The 13,808-nt window shown below is 38.0% G+C and overlaps 1 protein-coding gene across 1 annotated transcript in view; it reads right to left on the bottom strand.

The window, feature by feature from the left end:
- Positions 1-13,808, bottom strand: part of LOC6566754 (cGMP-dependent protein kinase, isozyme 2 forms cD5/T2) — a 37,802-nt gene that overhangs the window by 15,135 nt on the left and 8,859 nt on the right. The window contains exons 2-3 of the mRNA XM_032739631.1: positions 6,658-8,233; positions 54-220 (exon numbers count right to left, since the gene is read on the bottom strand). Coding sequence (XP_032595522.1) covers positions 54-220; positions 6,658-8,171 — 1,681 coding nt within the window. The 5' untranslated portion in view covers positions 8,172-8,233. The remainder of the gene's footprint in view (positions 1-53; positions 221-6,657; positions 8,234-13,808) is intronic.

Consider the following 13,808-nt stretch of genomic DNA (forward strand, 5'->3'; position numbering starts at 1 on the left):
TAGAGCTATATAAAAACCATATTCAATAATAAAGATTTAGTAATAAAGCTCACCTTCCATAACATATACAATGCTGCCGACATCTCCCTCCTTGATGATTAGATTTTTGGCTGGATATTTAACTGGATACATGCAATCGACAATTTCGCGTATTTGCGACAAGTCCAAATTCTTCATGAAATCGTTATCCAAAATGGCCGCTTTGATAAGTTCACGGGAGCTGCAAATTGAAATAAATGCATAAATATAAATATATATATCGATTTCTGTTTGCTTGTCCTATTATAATAGATTAGTTACGGTCACACCAAATTTGGTAACAAACTGTCATTGGTTAGGTCCCAAAATGATCAGCTTGTGGTCTTAACAAGCATTCTGCGCACTCAGCGCTGACAAAGCCAAAAAAGCCCAATTAATTTCACGACTGACACATATAAATCGATTTTTATCTGGTTCGCCAGTTTGGCTTACAAGCAATCCAACAAGTAGCTGTCGTTGTACGAATACTAAAAATATTTTTGAATGATATGAAATTGCTACAAATTTGAAAATTGTTTTCGGGCTGCGGATTGGATGGGAGGGTGGGTAGGGTTAACTGTAGCCATGCCATATTGCCAATGCAATGTAAATGTCAAATGACTTTATCTGTCAGCGAATTTGACAAGCAACCAAGTCAGGCAGCCAGCTAAACTGACTTGGGTCGATTAATTAAAGCCAACTCTATCTTTTATATCGGGCGTAACCCGCCTGTCGTCGTCGTCGAGGTGGCTCCGATCTGTGGGCACCCAATTTGTTACATTTGCCAACGTTGCACGTTGCACGTTGCACATGCTCAGAGTTAGAGTTTGGAGTTTCCGCTATCTAAGCACGACGTGGTCGCTGATGAGTTCAGCCAGGGAACAAGCTGTGTTGCAAGTTTGGCAAGTACTCGAATTTTTTGCAGACACAACACTTACAATTAAAATATAAAAATTTATGAAACAAGCCCGCTACCCGATACATAACACTTATGCACCCAACAGTGTTAAAGTCCAAGTCGTACACTGAAAAAAATTGTTGACTAGATTTTAAGCGATTTGCCTAACTAATTGAACTAGCAAGCTTAAAGGAAACATAATAAAAGCTTTTGAATTAGCAGTTCTATTTAATTTGATCTTAGTACAACATTTCTAGCGGTGTAGCCATCGTTGGTGCATTTGCAGCTGCTGCTGGTGCCTAGGAAGCGACCAAATTGATTTCGCCTCCTGCAAAGTCGCCGTCTTTTTATATTGTGCGAAAGAAAAATGCGTATTAGATTTCATCGCCCCTGCCGATAGTTTATTTGGGCACCCGAAACGAGTTCGACTTTAGGAGTTCCATGTGCCGTGGAGCTGTGGCAGCGATGCCATTGGTGCAACTCCCGGGGCGCTTTACCAGCGCCACAAGTCACAGTTAACAATACCCTCGGATCAGGTGCACAACAGGGTATGTGAAAAATCATGTAAAATGTATTCAATATGCAGATGAAACTTAATGATATTTATTTATACTTTGGATATTTTATCAGAACTAAGGGAACACTTAAGAACACGATTGATGTTAAGAGAACATTCAAGGGAGCTTTTTGTAAACCACAGTTCATTTTAGTTAAGAACTGACTTACTTAAAAAGATACTACTACTAAATTTGTATCTATTATTTAAACCATATACATTAATAAATAAAATCAATGAACACATTTGAACAAAGTAGATAAAGTTGAATACTAATCAAAAATTTTGAATCCAAGCAATTAAATTTCATAAGTACACCTTTTTAAATACTACTACTAATACTTTTAAGTTTTCAAACCTATCCTTAATATAGCTATACATTTTTAACTATTTCTATACATTTTACAGGTCACTCTTTTAGTCGTCAGCATGCCTGTTGATGGAACATTTGTTATGCGTAAATTATCATTGGCACAGCACGCATAAATGCATATGGTGTGCAATTTGTGTTACCCACGGTGCACGTAGCTGTTGGTGGCAGGGTGCCACTTTTTGGTCATGCCACCGCGGGCGAGCCAAACAATTAATAGCTTCAATTAGACCTGTGGGGCGTGCTCGCAGCAATGGTAGTGTTCCAGTTGTCTATCGGAAGCTTTAACCACATTATATGACTATATTTGTGGGTAATTTTGATTTTATGTGTGCCAAGGCATGCCAAGGCTGTTACACTTCTCTCTCTCTCTCTCTGCACCCAGCCCCCTTCTCACACCTATCCACTAAATAGACGCCATTGTGGCGGAGCTGCACCTTTTCCAGAGCACACGGAGAGATCTCAGAGTCTGCGAATTGCGGGTGCGTTCAATTATTTGAAGTTGACTTTTAGTTTCATTGCTGCCACAATTCAGTCTAAATTGAAAGTGCAAATAGTTATTGGCAGCAGTTGAAGACCGTCGGACATGAGGCATAACCCCAACTTAACAGTTGAAACCATAAACGTAGACCAGAGACAAGCTTGATAAATGAGCATGTAATGTGAGATAATAAAGATTTCTCAAGGGGTTTTTTGTAAGTTAGGCGTGATATGTAAGTAGCTTTTAACAACAATTTATGCATATCTGTCTAACTGCATTTAACACCTACAAAACTGAGCTGGATAATGTGTTGTGCGAACAAACAGAGAGATTTAAACAGATACCAGTTATAATGCGGTAGCCAAAAAAGATCAACTAGGTTACAGACGGACAGACGGACCTGAATCAATTCTGCTTTTGACCCAGATCAAGAATATATATACTTTATGGGATTGGAGATACTTTCTTTGCCTGTTGCATACTTCTGCACAACTTATCCCATTTTTAATGGTTCTAGAGTTTACAAATGCCTAAAAATCTTTAAGGAAAACATATCTATTACCCTATTGTTCATATATATATTCGAGATAAACAAAAGCAAAACCATTTCCAGCAGATCTAAACAAGATAAGGTATTTGCTAAGCAATATCTTATATATCTCACAATTTTGACTTGGCTTATTTGATTTAAAAAAACATTTTGTTTAGCAACATGTTCAACATTGTGTGCCCTTAATTTATATAAATTCTATAGCATACCTAAAAGGTGTATGCACTTATTCAAAATTTATACATTTATTTATAAATTTTATTTTAGACTATTAATAATTGGTACGCACAAGATGAATAAAGACGTTAATGACTTGGGATCCAGGCACAACGAGTCTCCTAATCGGGCGCTACTGAATACGCTTTAATGCGCCATTAAAATGGTCAAGAAAAGTGCTTGCTTTAATCTGCCAGATCAAAAATGTAATTAAAACACAAAATGTTAAATCTGGCTATAAATGTTTTTGATTGCCTATTACTTAAATTTCGTTTTATTACAACTTGCCATTTCTTTTAATTTACTAAAATTTTGTTTATTACAATTTGCCATTTAATATTCCGCCAATTTCGTGTCAACTTAATTGCTATCATTAAAATTCATTCTAATGGTTTTTCCATCAAATTTTTCGAATTCATAAATTTTCAAAAATGGTTTTATGAATTTTGATTTGCAAAAGTGATCACTGCATTTATCTAAGCGTCTCTCTTGGCCATCTTTGAGCTTGCTTTTGCAGCAAGCTCTTATACGACCCACTGGGACACACACACACACACACACACACACACACACTCACACACACACACGCATGCACCAGAGTTGACACAATTTCGCACAATTTGCTGGCATTATTTATTAGATGGTCACAATGCGGCATTAACAACGGCGTGCAAATGGCCTCAAAGACCACTTGGAGTGGAATGCCCCGATCTGCTGCAGCTTGGCTTGTCCAGCCAATGTTCGGTCAGTCGTGTTGAGAGGCGAGAGTCGAGTGCATGTGGCACGTAGCAAAGGCCCGCGGCGCATTTGATTTATGCCATGCAAGTGTCAAAAAATGTCCTGTTGCACATACGCGTTGCCAATGGCACAGATTGTAGTCATAGATAGAGTGCACAGCCGAATTGGTCAACTGGTCGTCCAGTTGCCAGTTGCCAGCCGCCTTCGCCCCCGCCAACCGCCGCCTACCGCCGCCCCACGACCCCTTTTGTCGCATTGAATTTGGCCATTAAAAGGCTGAATTGTTGACAACGCTTTGCCAGTCGGATTTCAATTTGCCGCGATTTTCTGCGATTGTGTCAGCAGCTTGCGATTGGACGCCAAATCGCATAAATTGCGTCTAGCTAACAAATTTGCAGCATTATTTAATGCCAGATGCACATTTGTCACACAAAGACAAATATGCGTATGCAAATGCATATTCTTAACCAAGATAACCAAGATGATCAATAAAAAACGTATTATCTAAATTCGAACTGTCGTTATTAAGAGATACTAAAAACACTTGGCTAACTAATATAAGCGTAAAGGCTCTTGGCCTGTGCAAGACAGCCAAATGAAGATTTTCTGAGTTTATTTTTAAGATTCAATCGGTTTTGTCAGAAACTTTGGTAGAAAATTGATGCTTAAATTACATAAACAAAACATGACATTTGATTTAATGGGAAGAGTATTTGCAGTTTTACTTTATTCATTTATTTAATGTCAACTAATATCAGTCAACAAATAAAAATATAATTAAAAAGAATCAATTAAGTTATTAAAAAAAATATCATATTTAACTTTAAATTAAAAGGAAAATAATAAAATAAAAAAAGTTGGGGAGCAACCCAAATAGATCAAAAATAAAGAGTAGTAAAACTAAAACATTTCTAGAGGAAGAAGAATCCGATTAAAATCAAGGGCTTCAATGTAGCCACTCTTTGACAACGAATTGGCAAATGCAAGTTTTCAACAAAATATGTTAAATTGACACCAACAATTAGAAGATCTTAACAATATCGAAAGTTTCCCTATAACAGCAATATAATAATTATTAACAGCCAATTGGCCGCACATGTAGCCAGCAAAAAAATGTTCTCGACCCTCGCTGCTGAAATGATACAGGAAATATCGATGCGCAGAACAAAAAAAACTAAAATAAAAATGAAAAAATACATATTTCTGTTTTCAAAGCAAACAATGTTAAAGAAGGCAAGCAGATTTGCGGAAAAGCACACAGGGGAAAAGCACTGGACCAGACCAGCATCCAGACAGCCGCCAAGTGTGAAAAACATTGGCCCAAAAGATCAGTGCAGATCAGAAAAACAAATAAAAACAAATACACTAAAACAAAATTCGCCCACGTATTTGCACATATCTCTCGAAACCTGGACAAGAGAGTTTGTTTGGCCATATATTGAATTTAGCTAGCCGATAAACATATGTATATAAATAGTAGATAATCGTATTAGGCAAATACCTTAATGAAACATCTTTAAATTTCTTTCCTTCTGACGGGATTTTAAATATATAAAAAATGAAAAATACTTGACCAGCGAAATAATAAAAAGAGGACATTAAACAATAAACCGTTATTGATAATTATTGTTTTTTTCAGAATCTGTTTTTCAAAATGAATTTGAATCCATTATGTTTTAAAGGGCAGACAATATTCGTTGTAATGAATAAATAAATTTACTTTTAATGAACTTGTAACAAAAATGGGGACAATTCTGCTCCCTTGAAAATTTGTCTAAATAAATAGTTAAAAAATCAAAATGTTGCCACATGACGCAATTAAATCGTGTGCGACACTGCATATATATAGTACTATATATATATATACATATGGTATATGACACTGCCCAAGGCCATTTGGTTTGATTTGTGGGCGCTGGGGGACTGTGAACCCCTGCGACTGTCAGCACAATTTGAATTAACGCATTTTGGGGCAGTCGAAAGGCGCTGCTCATATTCAGATTAAGATCGCCGCAATGCGACGCTAATGATGATCATTATCGGCACAGCCGACTATGTATATAAGTGTGTAATGTATATATACATATATATATAGTCATAATACACAGCTAATCTATAGCTAGGAGAAGCGCTGGCTGATCTTTCACTCGCTGTAATCAGTATTGTTCCAAATTTCAATATCACTTAAAATACTATATACAATTGCTGGGGGAGATCGGTGTAACGGAGAGGAAAAACCTTACAGATGATTTGACTTAGTTTTTATAATGAGCAATATAAACATTATTTAATTCAAAGTTTATTCAAGCCATGTTGCCATTGATAATTAGCAAGTGTTTCTTTGACCTTTAATTTGAATAATAGTCGAAGGTAACGAATCCAAAAATCGTACTTCTTGCTAAGAGTTAGTTTTGTAAAGAATTAAATATAGATCAGAAGAAGAAGGAGGGTTTTAAAGTAACATTCAAGCACCACATTATTCAAGATTTGTAAACATTTTGCCTATTGATAATTAGCTAGCGCTTCTTAAATTTTTATTATAAATAATATTCGAAAGACCTAACAGATGCTTTGGAATAGTTTTGTAAGGAATTCAATAAAAACAAGGCATTCTAGAGAAATTTTTGATATATTAAAAATTGTAAAGTTTATCTAGTAATATTCCAAGTCGACCTATAAATGTTTCTCATAATGTTTTAAGAGAATTTTACAACAATTTAACTAATTTTCTCAGCTAACAATTTATGACTTTTAAGTTTCAAATTAACTTTCCACTATTGCTCACGTATAAACCGAATTAATTAATTTGAATTTTAGAAATTTGACTCACCGTTCATCCTTTTCGTATTTGGGCAGGCTGACATGCTCGAGGAGCACCATGGTTTCACTTTGCGGCTCAGCAGAGATGCCCTGAGCACGTTGCCGCTGAAACGTTTGCCCCGACTTCCGTGTGGCACCCGTTGCCGAATTTGGACCCGCTCCGGCAGCAGATCCGTTGCCAGCGTTGGGTGAAGTTGAACCGGCAGCGCTGCTCCGGCTGAAGGGGAAGACACTCTGGAATTTGTCCAGGTGCGAGCGCAGTTCGGCAATTTCGTTGTCTTTAAACTGCAGGGCTCGCTGCATCTCCTGGATTTTTAACTCCTTTGCCTGGATGATTTGGATGAAGCGCTCCTCCTGCTGTGTGGCCGCCACATAGGCATTGCCCAGCATAAGCGTTGCATCGGCCATGCCCACCGGCGAGGGTGTGGCCGAGCTGCTGCCCGGCGTACAGCCAGAAATCCGCAAACCCTGCATATGTTGTGCCAGCGCCAAAGAAGTGGGTGGCAGCTGCTGCTGCTGCTGCTGTAGCTGTTGCTGTTGCTGCTGCTGCTGTAGCTGTTGCTGCTGTAGTTGCTGTTGCTGAGTGGTGGGCGAGTGACAGGCGCCAGGTATGGCCACCGGCTGACTGGTCGGCGTCGGCTGATAGTGCACCGGCACTGGACTACCGGATGCGGTATAGATGCCCTGTGTCTGTGCCTGCAACTGTTGCAATTGCTGATAGCGCTGCTGCAGCACCAGCTCCTGCTGATGCAGCAGACTGCGTTGATCTGTGTGCTGTGGTGTACCCGATGGCAGTGTGCCGTAGATCAGCGTATGCGTCAGCAAATCCGTATGGCAGGGTGGCGCGGGGGCGGGTATCAGGCGCAGACCCGCCGCTGTCTGCTCCAAACCGAGATAGCCAACGGGCAGCTGTACGATGCCGCCACTGCTCTGAGCAAAGCTATTATTATTAATATTATTATTATTGTTGTTATTGTTGTTGACGATGTTCACCAGACCCAGGTCGGGCTGAAACTGATAGTTGGCATTCGGCTCCTGCTGCATGCTGACCGCTTTGCGCAAATTCGTATTCGAATTCGCTCTCGGAATCGGAATCAGAATCTTCGGCTGATCTTCGGCGCTGCTATGGCGCCGATAGCGATGCTTTGCGATGTTTACACTGCTCGTTGAGGTTGTGGTGGTGTTGGTGCTGATGCTGGTGGTGGTGGTGGTGGTGGTGCTGGGTGGTGCTTGTGTTTGTGTTTGTGTTTGTGCTGTTGGCGGCTGTTCGCGACTGTTCTCTGAGATGTCCGGCGGCTTGGCCTCGGTGTCGTCTCTGCTGATTATCGCTGGCTGCAGCTTCTGGTATTCGGCATAGACATTGACGGGTGGTGCTGGTGGTGGTGCGGTGATTGCGGTGGTGTCACTGTTGCTGCTGCACGGCTCATTGGTGCCGCTGTGTGGTTGGTTGTGTTGGTGGCTGTTGCTATTGTTATTGGCTGGCCGCTTGGTTGCGAAACACAGCCGATCAAAGCAAAAACGCATCCAGGCGGCTTTCTTTAAGAACCGCCGCCACGTGGAATTCGCTCAGTGGGTTAAACGCACACCTGCAATTAAGAGAGAGAGAGAGAGAGAAAAGGCACGGGATTATTAGTTATAAGTGCATAAATCTTATCGGCAGCTAATCAACAGTCATCGCAGCTGATTTACGGCATTGGAGATAAGCAAATACAACAAAAAAAAAGCAACTTGTTAATTGAATTGCCTTCAATCTGGACAGGCTTTTGAATTATTGTTCACTCAATTGCCTGTTGCCTGTTGACACAAAACACAGTTTTGCTCTCCTACCCGCCACACCCCTGGCCAAGTCAATATCACCAACCTGAACCCAACCCAAATTCAAAACAATCGCTGTGCTTTAAACATGCTAAATATGTCCACCCACACAAATTAGCAGCAGCTGTTTACAGTTTCCAAGAAACAAAAATATTATCTTTATACGCAGTTTTTATTTATTTTATAATTTTTTTTTTTTTTCTGTAAGTGACAAACAGGAAACCTTAAAAAACGAGTGCTGGACTAAAAGATACTCTGCTCATTTGAAAACACGATTCGCTACACACGCAGAAGGGGTCGTCATTTTCAGACTGCCATAACTGAAAATCTGAAGCGATTTTCAAAAGCAGGGCTTGGCCTTTAGATTAATTTTATATTTAAATTTGGAAACATGTTTTTCATTCGAGGTTCGTGGTCAAAAATAGCACTTAAGAACGTATCCCAATAATATTATTTTGTTAGGTACACAAAACCACCCAGCAAACCACCCACTGAGTCTATCTAGCTAAAGGGTATTCAAAAAGATATCCAAAAATTACATGAGTTGGCCGCTATTCGAATGTCTCTATTGCCGCTAAATGACTGCCACGCCTCATGTCTTTCACGATAAGAGTGCGAGTTTTGTTTTTTTATGTTCTGAATTTGATTTTATTTATTTTTGGATTTTTTATTTTGATACGTCGATTCTCGTTTTGTGTATGTTGTATTTGTTATTAGACATTAATGCGTATAAAGAGTCCAAAATGCCAAGAACGCAGCGGAGAAACTGGCACAGACAACTCTTGACATATTTCTGTGTCGGCCTGTTTGTTTTGCTGTTGATTTTGGCTACGCTTAGACAATAATTCAATTCAGTTCAGTTCAGCTCGAATGAAATGAAAAGTCTAAAAATACGCCAGAAAAAATAAACACGGCAAAGGTGAACTATCATCGATTAGCAATCAGGTTTTTTTTAATTTTTTTTTTTTTTGAGAAAAATTCCCCGTGTGGGCTGGCAAACTGAGAAACGATGCGAAGATGCTAACAAACAATAACAAAAACAATAATAACACAACCAGGGGGAACGCAGTATCAACTATCAGTTTCAGTCGTATAATCAGCTTGCCACGAACAGTGGCAAGAAGAAGAAGACGACGAAGAAGCATCAACAGCTGGCATGCATAGTTGCTTTGATCCACATGTATTCAAGTGCAGAACACGCTGAGGAGTTTGAAGTTCACTTGAAGTCTCATCGTTGATAATGCACTGAGCAAAATATTCAATAAATAACAATATTCTCTCTGACTCACGATTATTGTTCACTCCGCAATTATTTAATATACAACCTCTTTTGTTCAGTGTGTCCACTTTACTTCAAAGTCGTTTGCGTAGGTGTTAAAACATTGAAAGTTGCCACTTAGCTAGTTGAAGATCACTTCGAAATATAAAAGAACAGCTGCTTGCAAAAAATAATATTTAATTTTGGTCTTGTCAGCCACTCGGAAAACGTGTTGTTTATGTACCAACTATTATTTTATTTAAAAATAAACAAACTTGTTGAATCTGGATCTTTACGTGCAAGTGATAAGCTTAGTATTATCCTTTGGACTTGATTGATTTTTTAATTGAAATATAATTTCTGATATATTTGTTTTAGGATTAGTGTTTTATATTTGTATAAATTTATAATCTAAAAGTGCTGTGCTTAGTAATATTAATTAGACTTTAAATAATATAACTTATGCTTTAAGAAACGCTCTAAAAAATTTTCAAATATATCGTAGTTTTGCTTGATTTATTAATCAGTATATCGTTTCAAATATTTGTTTTAGGCTTTATGTGCAGGGTTGACTTAAAGTCTATGAGTCTTCACTTTAGTAATATTCTTTAGACTTTATGACTATATATATAATTTTGGGAAACCTAAAAAGCTTTTGACTGATTTATTAATTGGAACACAATTTGTGATTTATTTGTTATGGGATATAAGTTACTGAAAAACTCGAAAAATTAGGTAGTTTTGCACACACAACGATCATTTGTCATTTCTAACCAATTGACATATTTATCCAGCCATTATCTATTATCAGCTGTATGCCAAATAGCGATCGGTCATTGAAACTAAACAGCTATGCAAAACGATCGAATTAAATCTAAATTAGCATTTTTATGATCGCACAGCGGATTAATGCTCGATTTGTATGCCAAGCCCGACAAACAATGCGAAAAGTGTGAAAAACGAGTAAATAATAATAAAAATACAAACACTTGAACACAATGGCAAATGTGTGGCATTGGGCATAGGGGACGCCCCCTACTCTGTCGTAGGTAGACGGGCAATTAAAGCGCGTAATTGGGCGCAAAAAAAAGCTAAAATAAAACTAAAGAACAATACGAAAATATCTGCCAAGAGGCCGAAAAAGAAAAACAAGTTGAATAATGAGAAACCTCGACTAGCAGATACCCTGAAGTCAACTGTCTGTTGCTTTAACCTGAAAATATGTTTTGGCGAAAAAAAAATGGGTGTTTCTTATTCTATCTTGATGAAAAATGTATTGTTAATTAATTTATTGCTAATAAAAAGCTACATCTTTAGAATTGTGATTTTTTTTATTGTTATCGGGAATTCATTTGCATCTATATTCGATAATATGAATATCTATACTTTATGTGCTTGGAGATGCTTCCCTCTGCCTGTCACTTAGATTAGCACATCTCCTTTATACCCTGCTTATCAAATTTCCATGTGTTCAGGGTATAAAAATAAACACATGTTGTATAAAAGGAAAAGTGTTGCAAAACAGTGAGAAATGAAAGCAATTGACTCAAAAGCGTAGGAATTGACGCCTTATTTATAGAACAATTGACAGGCCACTCAAACAAAATATGGGAAACGTTGCGTTCCATCAGTGCTCCATTGCTTTTCAATAAATATATCTATATATATATAGAGAGAGAGAGATATATATATCTAGATGGCCAATCTGCGGCGCTTTCGGGCCACTTAAGCGCAATTACGCGTGCAATTTGTTTTCATCTCGAGCACATAAATAATAAACACAAACTGGCTGTGTGGCATATACGTAATATTTTAAATGATTTTATACTGTTATTGTCATTTAAATGATGCTCTCGCCCCGCATTCGCCCCCTCAGCTTCTTCATTCCGTGAGCGAGTGTGGCAATGCCAATGGAAACAGGTTCTTAACTTAAATAAGTATTATGAAAACATTTATAAATACAGTCGTCATCCCCCCTCACTTATTGTCCATTGTTCCGTCAATAAAATGTGGAAGGCGCCTTGGAATGTCAACGCTACCCAATCGAGGGTATTAACATCAATCGATCGTGAGTTCATTCATGCCACACTGATAAGACCCCCATGACAAATATGGAAGCATGATTGACCGGCAGCTGGAAAGCACACAACATATGTTGCAACCATATTGGGTAGTTTTTGGCGATGTAAACAAATTAATCATGATATGTCAAGGGGTTGCCAGGGAGTGGATATGCAAATGTATGGGAAAAGTGTGGAATTTATTGATATTGTATATATATATATATATGCGTATTCCACACAACGATCGAGTGTTCAACTGATTTTTAATTCGTCTATTTTGCATTGCTAGCCAATTAAATCCAATCTAAATAAGCTTACATATATATATATATATATTTATATATATGGAAATAAGTTTGCTAATGACTCAGCACTTTAGATTTTAACGATTCGTAATGAATCATGGATTGATCAGTCTGTTGTTGAGTGATTAACTGAGGAAATAAACGAATTTCAACAAGGAACTATTTAGTAAACATTAACGACTACGCAAAGATTGTCAAAAGATTACATTGGCTCGATAAATGTAATGGTTGCAAATATATATACTTACAACTGAACAACGACAATAAGTTTTTGATTGACTACAAGCCTGATTCCACTTTCAAAGAATTTTATTTTTATTTTGATATTAGCATAAATTTAATTGTATTTCAAGATAAGCAACATTATCATACTTTCCACGAAATTCAATAAACATTCTTTACGAATGTTCAATGTACACACTGTACACATTTCTGAATGTAAGCAATGCTAATAGTGAAATCAGGTTATTAAAATGAAGCATAAGCCGATTAGTATTGGAGTAAAATAAAAAGCACAACTAAGCCAGGCTTAATAAAAACGTTACAATATCTAATAGTCTCAATACATGTGTGTGAAAAAATATGTTCGCTGAATTGAAGCTAATTGAACTAATTTAGCCAAACATGAATGTTAATTTGAATGCATGTTTTTGGATTTCCTGTAGCGATCATCAACGGGCGACATTCCACTGATTATTGACTGGATTCTTATGCGTACTCTTTATAAGGCAAACTAATGATTAAATTTACATTGGCCCCAAAAACTCAACTGGATTGTTTGAGGCACAATTGACATATTTTTATTTATTATTATTTTTTTTTTTTTGTGCGGCTTCCTGATTGCAATCAACATTGCCATCGTCATCATCATTTGCTAATCAAAAGAGACAGCAAACAAAATGCCACAAGACAAGTGCAATGCATGCAACATGCATGATTTGATCGCCCTGTCAGTCTGTCCGAGCTGTCAGTCAACAAGTTAGCGACAAGATAAACGTGCATACACACAAACACACACAAACACACACAGACACACACAAACACACACAGATACACAGCTACAAAAAGCGAGACACGAAAGCGAAGCATGCCAAAAATGCAGCTCATTCGAATCATTTAAACATAATTAAGCAGTTTGTCGGCCGTCCAATTTAGTGGGGGGAGAAGTAAGTAGTGTTTGGGGAGTGTGTGGGGGAAGTTAGGCTCCTCCTTGCTAACTCGCGAGCTCCTCCTTGCCTCTGCCAGCCAGCTGCACAAATTGAGACATCAATTGAAAGTTATGCCGTGACCATAACGGGAGCGAGTGTCTCAGTGTGTGTGTGTCTGTGTGTGTGTGTGTGTGTATTTGTTGTTGCATGTGTTCTACGATTGGAGAATGTTATAATTATAGGTTTCAATAATTGTCAAGTGTCGAACTTGCTGTCAATCTGTCTGCGCTTCCTCAACTCAAGGCAAACGCTACTCAAAACAAAACAATGCACACACATACACACTCACACACACATACACACACACACACTCACACACACATACACACACACACATACTCGCACACACACACGCACACTCACTCACAAGCAATTCCGTTGAGGAGACAATTGCCACCGAGTATGAGCCGGAATTTGGTGACTTTTATTTACAGTATATTCGAAAATTACGTAAATTGATCGAGGAAGCGACTTCTATATCAAAAAACGTGCTATTATTCAGGTTATTTTTA

Source organism: Drosophila grimshawi, unplaced genomic scaffold, assembly GCF_018153295.1.
Source record: "Drosophila grimshawi isolate 15287-2541.00 unplaced genomic scaffold, ASM1815329v1 contig_1377, whole genome shotgun sequence".
Lineage (NCBI taxonomy): Eukaryota > Metazoa > Arthropoda > Insecta > Diptera > Drosophilidae > Drosophila > Drosophila grimshawi.